At 39.6% G+C, this 15,575-nt stretch overlaps 2 protein-coding genes and 1 long non-coding RNA gene across 14 annotated transcripts in view; 2 read left to right on the forward strand and 1 right to left on the reverse strand.

The window, feature by feature from the left end:
* On the forward strand, window positions 1–6,814 carry LOC120890370 (uncharacterized). Its single transcript, XR_013436986.1, has 3 exons — window positions 1–148; window positions 3,046–3,515; window positions 6,650–6,814. It is a non-coding gene; the product is annotated as an uncharacterized LOC120890370 (long non-coding RNA).
* Rwdd2b (RWD domain containing 2B) lies at window positions 1,695–13,578 on the reverse strand. 9 transcript variants are annotated; one of them, XM_078044511.1, is made up of 9 exons: window positions 13,440–13,578; window positions 12,468–12,585; window positions 11,926–12,134; window positions 10,787–11,822; window positions 5,297–5,466; window positions 3,563–3,789; window positions 3,392–3,459; window positions 2,911–3,273; window positions 1,695–2,663 (listed from the first exon to the last, which is right to left on the reverse strand). In XM_078044511.1, the coding sequence occupies exons 6-9, from the start codon at window positions 3,767–3,769 to the stop codon at window positions 2,429–2,431; spliced, it is 873 nt and encodes a 290-aa protein (XP_077900637.1). In that variant the 5' UTR covers window positions 3,770–3,789; window positions 5,297–5,466; window positions 10,787–11,822; window positions 11,926–12,134; window positions 12,468–12,585; window positions 13,440–13,578; the 3' UTR covers window positions 1,695–2,428. The 9 variants fall into 9 exon arrangements, with proteins under 9 accessions (XP_077900637.1, XP_077900640.1, XP_040142902.1 ...); XM_078044514.1 differs by lacking the exon at window positions 11,926–12,134 and having other exon boundaries at window positions 10,787–11,113; XM_040286968.2 differs by lacking the exon at window positions 11,926–12,134 and having other exon boundaries at window positions 10,787–11,387.
* Window positions 13,574–15,575, forward strand: part of Usp16 (ubiquitin specific peptidase 16) — a 25,457-nt gene continuing 23,455 nt past the window's right edge. For 2 of the 4 annotated variants that reach the window (XM_040286966.2, XM_005323567.5), the window contains exon 1: window positions 13,574–13,708. The gene's annotated coding sequence lies outside the window, so the exon portion shown is untranslated. Of the gene's footprint in view, window positions 13,709–14,490; window positions 14,680–14,700; window positions 15,561–15,575 lie in introns of those variants that run through there. The other 2 variants (XM_040286961.2, XM_078044510.1) reach the window with 2 other exon arrangements.

The raw sequence follows: 15,575 nt of genomic DNA on the forward strand, positions 1-15,575 counted from the left end.
GAGAGAGAGAGAGAGAGAGAGAGAGAGAGAGAGAGAGAGAGAGAGAGAGAGAATTTTTTAATATTTATTGTTTAGCTTTCGGTGGACACAACATCTCTATTTGTATGTGGTGCGCCGGAGGATGGAACTCGGGCGGCACACGAGCCAGGTGAGCGCGATACCTCTTGAGCCACATCCCTAGCCCTCTTATAGCTTTTATTGTGTCTGTTACAATGTATAAGATAGGCAGGATCACTTAACTTGCTTTTTTTCTTTTGATGATTGCAATACTTTTTCCTATTTTCAAAGGAATTTGTTATTCATGAAATTGGAAAATCTGTACTTCTCTTGTTTATATCATAATATCTAAATTTGACAGGTGGTCTGTATTGGGGAAGAGAATTTACGAATCTTTTTCTTGTAGTCTATGTTTTTGTTAATTTCTTTAAAAATATTTTTAGTTATAGATGAACATAATACCTTTGTTTATTTTTTATGTGGTGCTGAGGATTGAACTCCTTGCCTCACACATGCTAGGCAAGTGCTCTGCCACTGAGCCACAATCCCAGCCTGTTTTTATTACTTTTCATGTTTATTTGTACATAGCATTGTATTTTTAAAGATAATATGCAATGACTAATTCTGTTAAAAGTAATACATACAAAATTTGGTCCCTTTGGTGGTCTCTAGGGTATCAAATTTTATCCAAATTTGGTAGTGGCTAGAAGAGTCAAAACTCTAGACACACAGATGGTTGGTATCAGGAGGTGAGCAGCAAGGAGACAATAAGGAGTAGTACAGAAGACATGAAAATGAGCACTATTTTTTTTTTTGGTGTGGGGGGGTACTAGGTATTGAACTCAGGGGCACTTACCCACTGAACCATATCCCTAGCCCTATTTTGTATTTTATTTAGAGACAGGGTCTTACTGAGATGCTCAGTGCCTCAATTTTGCTGAGGCTGGCTTTGAACTCACAATCCTCCTGTCTCAGCCTCCCAAGCTACCCAGATTACAAGGTTGCACTACCGCGCCCAGCAGCACTGTGTTTTAATGCCATTCTGATTCCCATCTGTGTTTACCATCTTTATATTTAAGATCTGTCCACATTGCCTTGATCTCTTATTCCTTCTAACTTTTACATACTAACATATCATATATATTTTATCTACTGATTCACTCAGTGATGGGCACATGTACTGCCTCCAACAAAGGTAAACAATACTTTATATCTCACTCCAACCCTAACCAATTCTGACTCTTCAAGGAATATTCAACATATGGTTACCAATTAGCAATTAACAAGTATTTAATAAATACTTCTGGAACTGATTTACAGAGGACTCAAACGTCAGGTAGTGTGTTTATTTGACTCTAGGTCAATTTGCCAAAAATTAATTTCCAGAAAGTCACTTCTAGAATAAAAATATTTGTCAAAATTCAAATTGACAAAATTCTCTAAATTACCAATTTGATATGATTAGTTGAAAAGTACAAGCTCTATTTACACCTCAGCCTTCTGTGAGGCAAGCCCAGGAGCAGGGGCAGACCATAAGTATACTAAACTGAAGATGAACTGCAAAACAACTAAGAAAAACTTCACTATCAGTATGTCAAGTGGTGGGGGTAGACACTGATCTAAAGCTTTGAAGAAATCAAAATCTATTCGCAAACTAGCTTTCAGCTGCTAGTAACAAGAAACAAAATTAAAAGAAATTTAAATAAAACTGGTTTTATTTCATAATAAGATATCTACAGATAGTCAGAGGATGGTACTGGATTAGCAGACCAACATGATGAGCACTGGTATCTCTTTGGTTCCCATGATCTTTCCTTTCTCATTTGAAAGGACCATTCCAGCTTTTTCCATAACCTCAGTATTTGTTTCAAAAATAGGGAAAAAGATGGCTTAGCTACTTTTATCACTTCTATTCAAGAAGCAAATCTTTCCCAGAAATCCTGCAAATGTGTCCCAAGGCTACCTGTAGCTGCAATAGAGGATGCGAAGGTGAGCAGTTAAGCTTTCCCAACTTCTTTATTGATAGGAAAAGGGGATGTTGGGAATGGCTGACAAGTTGGGCTACCAACATTATATAAGTAATTTCTTTTTCAAAATCGGTAGTTTTTATGTCAAGAAATTTCTGTTGATAATTTCAAGATTAAAAATTGAAATGCAGGTTCTTTAAATCATGACATTTTCATCAACTACACTTCTTTTTCTTGCTTTATTTTTACCCTAACATGCAAGTGCTCCAACACAAAGCTACACCCCCAGCCCTTATTTAGTTTTTAGCTTGGAACTTGTGATCGTCCTGCCTCAGCTTCCTTAGTCACTGGGAATATAGGTGTGTGCCACTGCACTCAATTTTAAAACTACTTCATCTCTCAAGAAACAGTGGGAAAAAACAAAAAGTCAACAGTAACAAAATACAAAATACTCTTCTCCTTAGTTACTGTCCTTCTACACCAAAAAACATCTGGAAAACATCCCCACATCCTTTGGCATTTAAGAACTGATACAGCTGACCAAAATCCATGTGGTTTCCTCTGGCTCCATTAACACTGAATACTTTTTCTTCAAAAATGGAAAATCTCCTTTGTCTTTCCATTTCATCATTTGTACCATCAAAAGGAATGTCTTCTCTATGGCGAATTAAGATTCTCTTCCAGTTTAATTTTCTGAGCCTGAAAAGAAATTTTCAAAGTGGAAATTTTTTAAATTGTGTTGAATATTCTATAGCATTATAACAGAAGTTATAAAACAGTTTTAGCAAATGTCCTATCTTATAAGCAAAGATATCTTTTTTTTTCTTAAGTTTACTTTTATCTCATTGGTGTTTATTTTAATCAGCTATGATTTTGGTTGTGATCCTAACCAAAACCTCTTTTACTGCTGTTATTGACGTGATATATAAACTATGTGAAAGCAAACCTTGACCAGAATTCTTCACAGGCACTTTGTGGACCTTCCACACAAACAACACCAGGTTTTCCAGGCATACTAAATCCAGACAGGGAAAGCTCCTTGGCCCACTCTAGAATATTCTTTCTTTTGCATTTGTTGTAGATGTGATGGCTGTAAATCCAAAGTCTTGTAAGAATGGGATCAACTGGCTGGACTGCACTTTCTGTGGTGGGGGAAGATGGGACATCTTTGCTGACATAGCCTGAGGCGTGTTCTCTAACCCATTCAGTGGCATTCAATATACAGACATCTCCTTGACAATTCTCCTGCAGGTATGCAGTCAGATCTGTGTTCAGCTGGGTCTGCTTGGATCTACTTAATAATACTGATCTGATAGAAAAGAAGGGGGAAAAATTAAATCAATTTTCTTGGAAGAGAAAACTCAAGAACTGCTTTTATTCTGATGACTTTTGACTTTCTAAAATTAGTCAGTGTTTCTGTAACATACCTGACAGTAATTTCAGGCAGAACTTCAGGGTACTTAAAGGGAAGAATGCAGGCCAGAGAAAATATCTCCTGAGAAGAGCAAGAAGAAAGACAAAGGAAAAGAGAAAAAAGAATGCCGTGTTACTGTAAGTCTTGGCATGTTCTAATCTTTACCAAAACAAAGTTGAATTACCATTGATTTCTCAGATATGTCTAGGTTCATATTGATGGTATAGTAAACTTTTGAAGATCGCTCCTCCATAGTCTTCTTTTCAATACAATCTTTCAGTTCTGCTAAAGCCAGTTGGTCATTCACTATGAGCTCATTCTCCCCAGGAAACATACTGGCCAGCAGGTCTAACTCAGAGAGCTGGGCCTCTGCTTGCTCTATCTCAGTCATTTTTGGACATCTGTAAGTTTCTAAGGAGGTAAGAATAAGAGAGACAATTTACATATATAATCTTGAGAGAACTCAATAGATTAACATGGGTACTTACCAAAAGGTACTTGATTTTTTTCATAAAATATGAAATTTAATTGGTCTTTCCCCTCCTTATTCTACTTTCAGATGTACTATGCTTAAGACCAAAAATGTGGGGGCAATCCAGTGAGAGACATACTATTCTAATAATAACTAAATTCCTTTGTTCTTCCTATTATCTATATAGTACACCTGGTATTTTCAGCTACCACAATGACCAACTTCAAGTAAACAAATTACAGTCAAAAAGCTATACCAATTATATATCCAGAAAAGAGGAAATCTAAGATGAATAAATGAATAAGAGAATTTAGTTATGGGTATGGTTAACTTCTTTTTAGGAAATAAAGAAGAGCAAGTAATGGCTAATCATCCCACAGCTCAAGTAATCCCTGTTAACATTTTTAAAGTTAGGATCGAAGGTTCAGCAACTTAGCAGTGAGACCCTGTCTCAGAGTAAAAAAATCAAAAGCATGCCTGGCACAGTGGTACATGCCTGTAATCTTAGTGGCTTGAGAGGCTGAGGCAGGAGGATCATGAGTTCAAAGCCAGCCTCAGCAATGGTGAGGCGCTAACCAACTCAGTAAGACCTTGTCTCTAAATAAAATATAAAATAGGGCTGGAGATGTGGCTCAGTGGGTAAGTGACCCTGAGTTCAATCCCAGGTATCTCTCCCCAACCAAAAAAACAAAAACACAACAAAAAACCAGGGTTGGGATGTAGCTCAGTGGTAGCGTGCTCCTGGGTTAAACTCCTGGTATCTCCACCAACACATACAAAGTACAAAGTACAAATTCAAATGACAGAAGAAAGTTAAAACACAAAGATAAAGCCTTCCGCAGGTGGCCTCCTCTTCTTTCGTAAGTCTACACCAAAGCAGAGTATTGATGTTTCATATCAGAAAACTAAAGATGTTAATTAAATCATTGCATAGAATAATAATCAGAAATGACTCTAATGTTCAACAATAGGACACTTATTTAATAAATATACATGCAAACAAGAAAATATTATGAGGTCATTAAAAATGTGTATCGTCATTGATGTTCATGACATATGGTAACCTGAAAAAAAGTAGCTAGAACAATGCGTGTATATATATCTATATCTATATAGATCCCACAGTATTCATATATATATTTTATATATTATTATATATAGCCACATATTATGTGTGTGTGTGTGCATATATATATGTATATATATTTTTTTCTCCTTTCATTGCTAGGGATCCAACCCAGGGCCTCATGCTATATTATTTTTTCATGATTGTTATATGCATAGAAAAGAGTTAGAAATGAATTTACCAATTAGTGTTGGTTGAAAGGGGTTGAAGGAAGAAAGAAATTTTGTCATTAGCATGTACTATCTCTAAATTGAGCAGAGAAAAAGAATGATTACTCTTTTGAAAAACACCTCATTGCTACACAGGAAAACTTGGCTTACCTTCTTTAAAATATTTTATTTTGTGAAATCAAACATCATTATTTAAATCAGTGGTGTCTTCACATCATTCTTGTTCATCTTTGGTAAAATTTATCAAGCAGCTATTATATGTAAAGCTTTGACCTTCATGTCTTCCTGGCATTACTTAGTTTGAAGATCAGGATACACATCTAATAGGATACAAAAATAACAACAAAAAGGTTGCATTAAATGACATAGGTATTATCATAGGAATAACATGAGCACATAATCAATGAAATGGGCCAAAAAAGGGTAAGATTTGAGGAAGAAGGCAGGATCTGAGCTGAACCTTCATGAAAGTGTAAGACAGATAGGTGAAGAAGGCATATGGAGGAGAGCTTCTGGAAGTAAGTAATCAAGTAATCCCTGTTAACATTTTTAAAGTTAGGATCACAGGTTCAAGGCTAGTCTTTGGCATGGGAAAGCAGCACAGCTAAGTGATGAAGGCTGTAGCCTCCCCAAGCACAAGTAAAACAGTACAGTTATCTTGGTACCCATGGGGGGTTGGTTCCAGGATGCCCTGCAGATACTATACTCTATACTCCAGGGATTCTTTTTTTTTTTTAAATTTATATTTATTTATTTTAACAAAAAATTACATAAAAATTCCAAATTTTATTCATTAAGCTTTTGATATTTTATATAACTATTTTTGTTTTCCTTTTAAATATCTATTTACTTTTCATTTATTCCTGTTTATCAATAATTCCTTTGTCTAATAGCTTCACTCAGATATATTCAAAATATATTTAAAAGCCACTAATTATAATGTAGGCATTGATGTTTAAATATTACATTCCAGGGATTCTCAAGTATAAAATGGTATGGCACTTCCATATAACCTACATATCCTCCTATATGCTCTAAATCATCTCTAGATAATTTATAACACTCCATACAATGTAAAGGTCATGCGAAGGGAATAATGACAAAAAATCTAAAAGAATCTGTTCATACAGGCATAACTTTTTTTCCTGGCTATTTTCAATCTATAATCGGTTTCAATCTATAACTGGTTCCATGGACATGGAACCCAGAGATATGGAGGGATGACTGTACACACCTGAACTTATGCCTTCCTCACAATCCCAACTACCAAGATCTAATTCAGGGGCTCATTGTTATGACTGTTTTCTTTCTGCTTGTCCTCTAAATCCATTCTTAGTCCTTATCTCTGCCCTGAACTCTAGGCAGCTGACCTCCATAGCCTGAAAGCATCTTATCCCTCTGCCTTTTGTGGTTGGGTTCAGTCTATGCGCTCACAGGACACGGGAGAATGGGAAGAGAAAGAGGCCAGGGTATTTTTTCATTCTTCCTTCTTTGCTTTGGTAGGATTCTGACCATGGTTGAAGCTCTTGAAGACCACAGTTTCTTCAGGCATTCCTTTTGTCCCTGGCTCCAGCAGGCTTTTGCACTTGGGGAGTGTAATTGTTCCTTTGAACTTGGCCACACCTTTGGAAAAGGCCCCTTTATTAAAGAGTCTCTTCAAAGTGTCTATTTCCCGGGAGAATCTTGCACATTGCCTCTAATATCTATCAACTCACACTGCACACTGTTATTACGATAATGATGATCATATGCAGTTTCTAGACAGGGCTCCAAGGAGGCAGGCAAGAAAGCATGAACTTTTAGGAAGAGATCCACATAGTGGTTGGCTGGGCACCAGTACTGAGAACAAGGGGTGGGGCAGCTTAGAGGCCATGGAAGGCCAGCTGAACACTCTTAAAAAGTTACCTTGTGCAGTGAACTTATCCACTGTTCATGATAAGACTGTTTTATAGATCTGGTAGCACAAAATGCTAGCTCACTGAAAGTGGATCCAATTCACAAAGGCTGCCTTGGATAAAGTATTATCAAGTTCTTTAGGAACATGTCTTTCTCTTTATTCAAGTCTATTTTATTTCCTCCAATATAGTTATATTCTTTTTTGAAAAATATTTTCTAGTTGTAGATGGACACAATATATTTATTTATTTATTTGTATGTGGTGCTGAGGATCAAACCCAGTGCCTCACGTGTGTGAGGCAGAAGCTCTACCACTGAGCTACAGCCTCAACCCCTAGTTTTATTCTTCAATACCAGGAAATGGTATTTTTTCAATGATTTAGCTAACTTGTTATATGGTACTTCTGAAGAGGAAAAAAAGTTCTACTTAAAAAAATAAATTATAGGTATGTCCTGCCAAAAACCCATTAAGCATTATGAGAATGACTAAAAGTGAAAGGTGGCAGGGTGCTGCATTCATTAGAGTTAACTCGACATAAATCAGGAAAATACGAAGCACTCTTGTACACATTGGACTGTCTCCACAGATTAGAGTATAAATCAATGTCAACACCATATTATTCCTAATCTCAGTGAATCTTCAACTGATTTCCTTAAGACACTGATTACTACAGTGTCAATGCCATGCTGGGGGTGGGGAGGAGTGGGGAGAGGAATCACAGAAGGCATTTGGTACTAGGAGAAGCTCTTGAGATAGAGTAAACAAAACAAAGTTCAACAGGGTGTTTTAGGGTGACCTTGAGTACTGATTAGCGTGTACACATTTTATATGTGCCTTTTCAGAATCCTTATTGTTAGATTCCAACAGTGCAATGACTTTTTAAGAGGTCAATTTAGTATGCTGTCTACCCCAAACCTATCTTACTTCAGGACATTCTTTTCCTGGCTAATTGATTTAGCTCTTTTTACCACAGAAGAGCAGAAGATGCCACCTAGTCATCCAGACTTCTGTAGTTTAAATATTACCATGATTACTCACCACCTTTAAGTTTTTTTCAAATAACCATTAGAGGCTGGGTACAGTCGCACATGCTACTGTAATCCCAGCAACTCAGAGGCTGAGGCAGGAGGATTGCAAGTTCTAGGCCAACTTCTGCACCTAGTGAGACCCTGTCTTAAAATAAAAAGTAAAAAGGGCTGAAGATGTAGCCCAGTGTAAAGTGCCCCTGGGTTCAATTCCTAGTATAAAAATAAATAGAACAATTGTTATCGATACATGTGTTCTTCCATCCTTCAACCACAATGCTTCTTTAGTAACCAGAAACTTCATATAATTTTATATCCTACTATTTTCACTTAACATAGTTTAAGCATTTGCTATTATTCAACATTTTCTCATAACTATTTAAAATTCCCAGATTTATTATAATTTCATAAACATATTCTCTAGTCTTTTTTGAAGTTGAATAATGCTAGAAAACAATTCATTTGGTGATTATTAAAGAAAATGAATTTACCTTTTTTTCAAATCTTTATTTCACTTTTATGTGGTGCTGAGGATCAAATCTAGTGCCTCACATGTGCTAGGCGAGCACTATACCCCTGAGCCACAACCCCAGCCCAGAATTTACCTTTTTTTTTTTTTTTTTTTTAAATTGTGATGGTTTATAGTACAGACTCTTTTTGGGGGGTGGGTACCAGAGACTGAACTCGGGGGCACTCAGCCACATCACAAGCCCTATTTTGAATTTTATTTAGAGACAGAGTCTCACTGAGTTGCTTAGTGCCTTGCTTTTTGCTGAGGCTGGGTTTGAACTCACAATCCTCCTGTCTTAGCTTCCCGAGCAGCTGGGATTACAGGTGTAAGCCACCACACCTGGCTAAAGTATGGACTCTTTATCAGATTTCAGTTGTACAAGGTACAAATCCCAGCTTTGCCAATAACTGTGTGACTTTGGGCAAGTCATTTGATGTACCTGAGTCTCATTTTCCCCATCACCAAAACAGAAATGATAATGGTGCTGTGAAGATTAAGTGAGTGTGTGAAAAGTGCTCAAAGGAATGACTGGTAACAGAGTAGAGTTATATGACTTCTTGCTATAATGATTATTTGTCATTCTTTCAACAAATGTTTCTCAAGCAGTTTTTATGTGTCAAACATTGTCATTGGCACTGTAACAACGAATAAAAGGAACAAAAATCTCAATTATCATAGAGATTTAATCTAGTGAGAGGCCATGACATGAAAAAACAAATATGTATGCCCAAGGGATAACTGTTATAAAGATTGGAAATGACAACGAGGACACAGAACAACAGGGAGACAAAAGTGTTTGTACACAGGGTTGTCAGGAAAAGTGATGGCAGGCAAGACAAGGAATTGAAAAAGAAAGCCATGCATCTACCAACGAGAAGGAGCATATTCAAAAGTTAGAAGGCAGGAGGGTGCCAGACTAGCTTGCTAAAGTACAGTGAACTGGGACCAGAGGGAAAGAAGAGGAGGTTAGTGGAGACAAACTGGGAAGTTTATGTTGGGACTTGCAGGGCCATCCAGGACTTTGGATTTTATCCTCCCTGGTACAGAAGACCACCAGAGGAGCTTAACTTATGGCGCTACAAGGTAGGAAGAGGTAAGCAGGAAGAGCAGATAAGCTCTGCAATAACCTGGGGAGAGATGATAGTGGTTTGAATTAGGGGAGGTGCTCAGGGAGGTGAGCAATGTACAGAGCATTGGAGAGCACCAACAGGATTTACTGATGAATTACATGAGCTACATAAGAATGACTCTTTGATTTAAGCTAATGGATGATAAGATTTGCTATTTACTTGGATAGGGAAGATTATGGAAATTGAAGCTTGGTTTTCAACAAATCAAATAATAAGTCTATTAAGATACCTTTAAATAGAGATGTCCAACAGGCAGGTAGATATATGATTTTTATTAGATTTAGCTGAGGTGTAATTTTGGAAGTCAAGGCTAATTTTTTTAAAAATCATTTTTTTTCTTTTTTGGTACGGAGGATTTAACTCTGGGGTGCTCAATCCTCTGGTGAGCTAAATCCTCAGCCCTTTTTAGTTTTTAAAGACAGGGGCTCGCTAAATTGCAGAGACTGGCTTCGAACTTGCAACCCTCCTGCCTCAGCCTCCGGAGTCGCTGGAATTACAGGAGTGCACCAACCACATCCAGCTACCTACACTTATTTCAAGCTATGTATTTGTTTAAAGTCAGGCAGGAGGGAATGAAGTTTGGAGAGGATTTCATGAGTTTGGGGAAGACAAACTGAAATTAGCAAAGAAGCACGCGACCACGCGTGATTGGGTCAAGTAGGGGAGTGAGGACACAGGTTAAGACATTTATTTGACAACTTATTTTCTCTGACGAGAAAACTCTGCCCAAAGAACTCTCTAACCCAAGATTTCAGTAATTGCTGTTAAAATGTATAATGAAACACGAGCCTCCGGCTTTCCTAGCAGCTTAGCTTTTCAAAGCACAGGGTTCTGATTGCTCAAGTCGCGACGTTTCCCAGTAACTGCGCAGCGAGAAGACGCCGTCGCTCCTGATTGGGTCTTCTGAGAGGCTATAGGCGGGACTAGGAAACGGCGAGGTGGGTTTGGACCAATGAGTGGACTCGTAGAGCGAGGGAAGGCGGTCTTAACACGTACTAAGTTCCAGGAAGTTGGTGTGACCTCTCAGCTGGGAAGACTCTCAGTCCCCTCTACCAGTGCCCCCGCCGAGAGACTCACCTAGAGCCGTGGCTCCATCGCTGCTGTAAGCCTGGATTTCCTGGCTTACATATCCCCTCGGGAGACAGAGTTCCAGGGCTGGGCGACTGAAGCTTCAGCCGGTCCTGCGGGGCGGCCTGGGAGAAATGGGACAGCGCCTTTGCGCGCGAGTTTTCGAGTCCCGGAAGTAATAACTGTCCTGACCTTTTGGTCCGGAATGCGGCCGCCTGTTTTCTCCCGTGCACTTGGAACTGCATAGTTCTTTGACCCCGCAGGTGCTTCTGTGTCGCAGTTTTCAGTCTTATATTGCTCCATCCCAACATCATTGTCATTTCCCAGTTGTTGTCACTGTTGGAGTGACCCGGGCAGCATTTAGTAGGGCCAGGATTGGTCCTTTAAAGTAAAGCTCCTCAAACGCGAACAACGTCAGGTCGGGATTAGGTAGGTGATATTGGGAGAGGAATCCCAGATTGTGCATTTCTAATCTATTCCCTTGACTCTGAACCAGAGTAGTAAGACAATAGGGAGATTCAAGAGGGGATAGATGTTGGCCGTGGCAACCTTAGGTGTTCTTGTCCAGTAATCAAGGTAGGAGGAACCATATCCATCCACAGATTTGTCCCTGTTAATGGAAGGACTGTTTGAAGGAGACTCCCAACACGAGAATAGTTAGAAATGTTTTTGGTCTTCCCTATCCAACTACGTGCACTACACTTTTATGATGTTTTATAATTTTATGAATGTCAAGATTTGAAAACATTCAATTTAGACATAACTGCTAACTTTAACAACTTTCTTAAAAAATAAAAATGGTAATACACAGGTATTCATAATTATATCTTTTTTTTACTTGGTGTTTTGATTGGGCATTTTTTATGCCATTATATAATCTACTTTTCTTCTTTTATTATGAAAAATTTTAAGCATAAACAAAGTGGAGAGAATTTTACAGTGAAAATTTTGCAGTGCAATTCTCAAGAAAGGATTCCCCTTGTTCACTTAGCAATTCTGAAGACATTTGGGGTTATCACAGCTGGAAAGATGCTACTGGAATCTCCTATGTAAAGACAATGAAAGTTAATCAACTTCTTGCTATTCAGAGGATATTCTTTTAAAGCAGAGATAAGATTGATAAGGTTGCAAGGTGTAGTGGCACACACCTGTAATCCCAGCTGCTGGGGAGGCTGAGACAGGAGGATCCTGAGTTCAAAGCCAGCCTCAGCATACTTATGTAACCCAACTCCTACTAAGATATAGCACCACTTCAGAAAAGTTCCTTCAAGCTTTTTCCTAGTCAGTTCATGCTCAACTTCCCGCAAAGGCAACCACTGTTGTGATGTTTTGTCCCAGTCTCGATGGGCAAAAGGTGCTAAGTCAAGGAGAAATAAAGAATGTCCACATGGCTCTGCCATTTTCAATGCTTTTTTTCACTCAAATCATTCAATACACTTTCACTCTATAGGTTCTTAGTCAAGAAAAATGACAATCCTTAATGCTAGGCACTGCAATAGACAAAATCAATTCATAGCAAACAATTCTAGATAAATTCACAGTGAACAATTCTAGATTAATTAATTCTAAGGACTGAAAGCACAGTTAATCATGATAGGCTTATGACAGACATTCCCTCTGCGTGCTAAGTTCAAGTGTTAGCTCAAAAGTCTCAAGCCTTAGGTTTTAAGTCCAGCAGATGCACACTCACTCAGACAGTGTTGATCAGGTCAGGAACCAAGACAGGCTTCTCCTTAGGTGAAGCTGACCGCCAGTTGAGGAGACGGCCTTAAGGAGAAGTTGAGGCTCTCACCAGGGTCAAGATGTGGCTGTAGAGTTTGAGAGCAATAAGGAAGATGCAGAGGATCAGCAAAGAATGAGAAGTGTTGGGATGTCAGTGCAAGTCCTCATCAGACTCTCAGTGTAAGGGCATCAGTTTTGGCTGGCTGAATGTCTATTTATTTGCTCTTTTGACGCCCCTCCCCTTTCAGTCCTTAACAGCTGCCACTGGATTTCTCAATGACATTTGCAGTGGGATTGATGGTCTGGTGGTCCCCACCCTAATCTTTTCGCCTTTCCCTCTAATCGGGAACCTTTTCCTCTAAAAGGTGGAGGACAGCCGGCCTGAGGCTTCACTCTGAGCTTATCAGGGTGGCAAGAAGTGGCTTGTTTGTCACAGGACCTCTCCAGTAGGCATGCCTGGTGAGACTGCAGGTTTCAAACAGGAGTTCTTAAAATGAAGTGGCTTAGGCTCAAGCCCAAGGCCATGCTCATATTCCCCTACCATAATTAGTTTTGTCTGGTCTAGAACTTCAGCTAGTTCAATCATACAGTAGGTAATTTTGTGTATACTTTCAGTATCATAGAGATACATCCATGTTCTTGTGTGTATAGGTAGTTTCTTTGGTTGTGGTTGTTTAGTAGTTTTCCAGAAACCTCCGAGATGCAAGTGGTCCAGTTGAAACAGAGCTTCTGACTTTCCGCAGGCTGGAGAATGGAAACTAAACAACTACCTTCATGCCCAGACCTGTGACTCGGCCCAGAAACCCACAACCTGGGCTGTGCAACACGTTGATCCAACGGCATAAATTTCGTTTTTACCGTTCAGAAGGCTCCGAACCACAGACCACCACCAGTTACCCACGCTTTCAGAAAGATTTAATTTACTTCACAGATAACCCACCCAGGAAAAACTTCATCCGCGACAACTCCGCACTCCTGTGCGCCAGCTTCCGGGGTGGATTACACCGAGGCGCGCGTCAATCAGCATCTGCGCGGCCCACCCTGGGCCAAGTGGCTTCCCATAATGCCGCTTCCCGGAAGTTCCGGCTTTCCAAGGGGCACGGTGGATTCGGCTCTGTTGCTCTCTATTCGTCACCGAGAGGAAGACGGAGCCGGCCGCCTAGCCCAAAGGCCCATTAGGGGATGCAGTTATGGGCGCTGTCACCGTGGGTAAGTTCTGCCTCCACTGACTCGCGATCACCACTCTTCTGAGCTCCTGCGCTGGTAGAGCATGAATTTTTCCGTCCCAACCGCGTTCTCCCTGGAAGGGCCCCTTTTAAGCGTGTTACTCTAACCTTTCCGGTGCTACGTTCTCATTGGCTTGATGTCCTGTCAGTCCCAGGAGCTGGCCAATGAATTCCCGGTGTTGGCGTCCTTCTCGACCCCGGACCCCAAGATTCCCCGGTGGATGCGGAGCAGTTGGAAAGGGTGGGATGAGAAGGGAAGGAGGCGTGGCGGCCTCTGGGAATGTAGGTGGGCGGCTGGCTAGCTACCGGGAGCGCCCGATGAGTGGGGTGGGTTTGTAGCTGCGTCCTTGTGCTTAGTAAGAATAGGATCTGTCTCCAAACCAGATGCGTACTCCCAGGCTGGACTAGTTTAGGCAGAACTTGAAAGCCACGTTTCAGAAAGGTCTGCTGACAGGATTTTCCACACACATTTGTAATGGAAGCGAGTAGGCAGGGGAAGACTGGGAGGGCAGAAGAAGGGAATCGGATCAATCTGAGATGTGGTAGAGCTAGTGCTGATTTAAAATTTTCATGAGGTTCTGTAAAGAGTAAGTTGACTAATATGCTAATTCTTATCCTGAGACTCAACTGAAAACATCTAGTAGCTTTATTGTTGTTTTATAGCTGATGATACAGTACTTATTTTTCATGACTCTTTAGTTGCCTTTATAGTTGTCAAAACTTTACTGGACCTCTTTAGTGACCTCCTATGTCCTTTACCTGCAGCAATTAGGATTCGCCTTTCAAGTGTTCCTTTGGAGTGTGAGCTACTGCAACCAGATTTACTAGTGCTGTCTTCATTACTGCAGACTTCTGACTTCTTCGTTCTTCTTCCTTTTCTTCTTCACCAGAACTTGTTCGCTTCATTCTTTTGTACCTACCTTTTGCACATTGTAACCATCCTTTATGCCTCAGGTACTCGTTTTTCCATTTTAACAAAAAGAAGTATTTCACGAGGAACTGCTGTATACTAGCACTGGTGGTAGATGCTACAGGCAACTCAGAAATAATGCCTAGAACCGTTTTTTCCTACAATTTCTTATTGCTGAGAGAAAAAATGACATGTTCAGGTTAAAGATTTAAGAAACACCCCAAGATAAGTATCAGATAAAGGGACAAGATGAATAATGCACACTAAAATAGTGGGGAAGTTTAGTGGAGAGGTTTATTTAAAGTGGAAGTGTTGACTAAGACTTTATTGAAATGGAAAGCTTGGAGATTTTGGATGGATGGAGAAAACTCAGAAATCAAAGGCACAGAGGTTGGGACAAGGTATTTGGAGTAGAGGCTACTGAAGAGTTGGATTTGATTGGAAGGGAAGAATGGTGGTCTTAGAACCCAAATATCTGTGTTTTAGTTATATTTCTGTAACCCTGTGTTCTTTCACTATTTTGTTTCTGAGTTTCTTCTTTTAGTGAAATATCCCCATTTAAAGGGTTGTGAAATCATATGTAAAAATATTTATGAAGTACTTTGAGACTTAGAAGATCAAAGGCACCATGTAATTATTACTTCAGGTAGTTTTTTTTTTTTTTTTTTTGGTGAAAGAGTAATGAGAGTCAGTATTGCCAAAGCATTTGGGCCAAACTATGAAGGACTGTGATGGTAAAGTTGAGGAATATGGACTTGGAAATTATTAAAGGCTTTCAGTGAAGAGAGTGATGTGATTAAAAATGGCATTATTGGAAAACGAATCTGGTACTGGAATGCAGCACAGATTAGAGGGAGTTGGAGTGGAGGCCAGAACTTGGGTACTATTTTTTTCTAAGATCTACAGTTAAATGTTTATCTTTAAGGTAAGGAAAAGTACA

Source organism: Ictidomys tridecemlineatus, chromosome 3 (genome assembly GCF_052094955.1).
Source record: "Ictidomys tridecemlineatus isolate mIctTri1 chromosome 3, mIctTri1.hap1, whole genome shotgun sequence".
Taxonomy (NCBI): Eukaryota; Metazoa; Chordata; class Mammalia; order Rodentia; family Sciuridae; genus Ictidomys; species Ictidomys tridecemlineatus.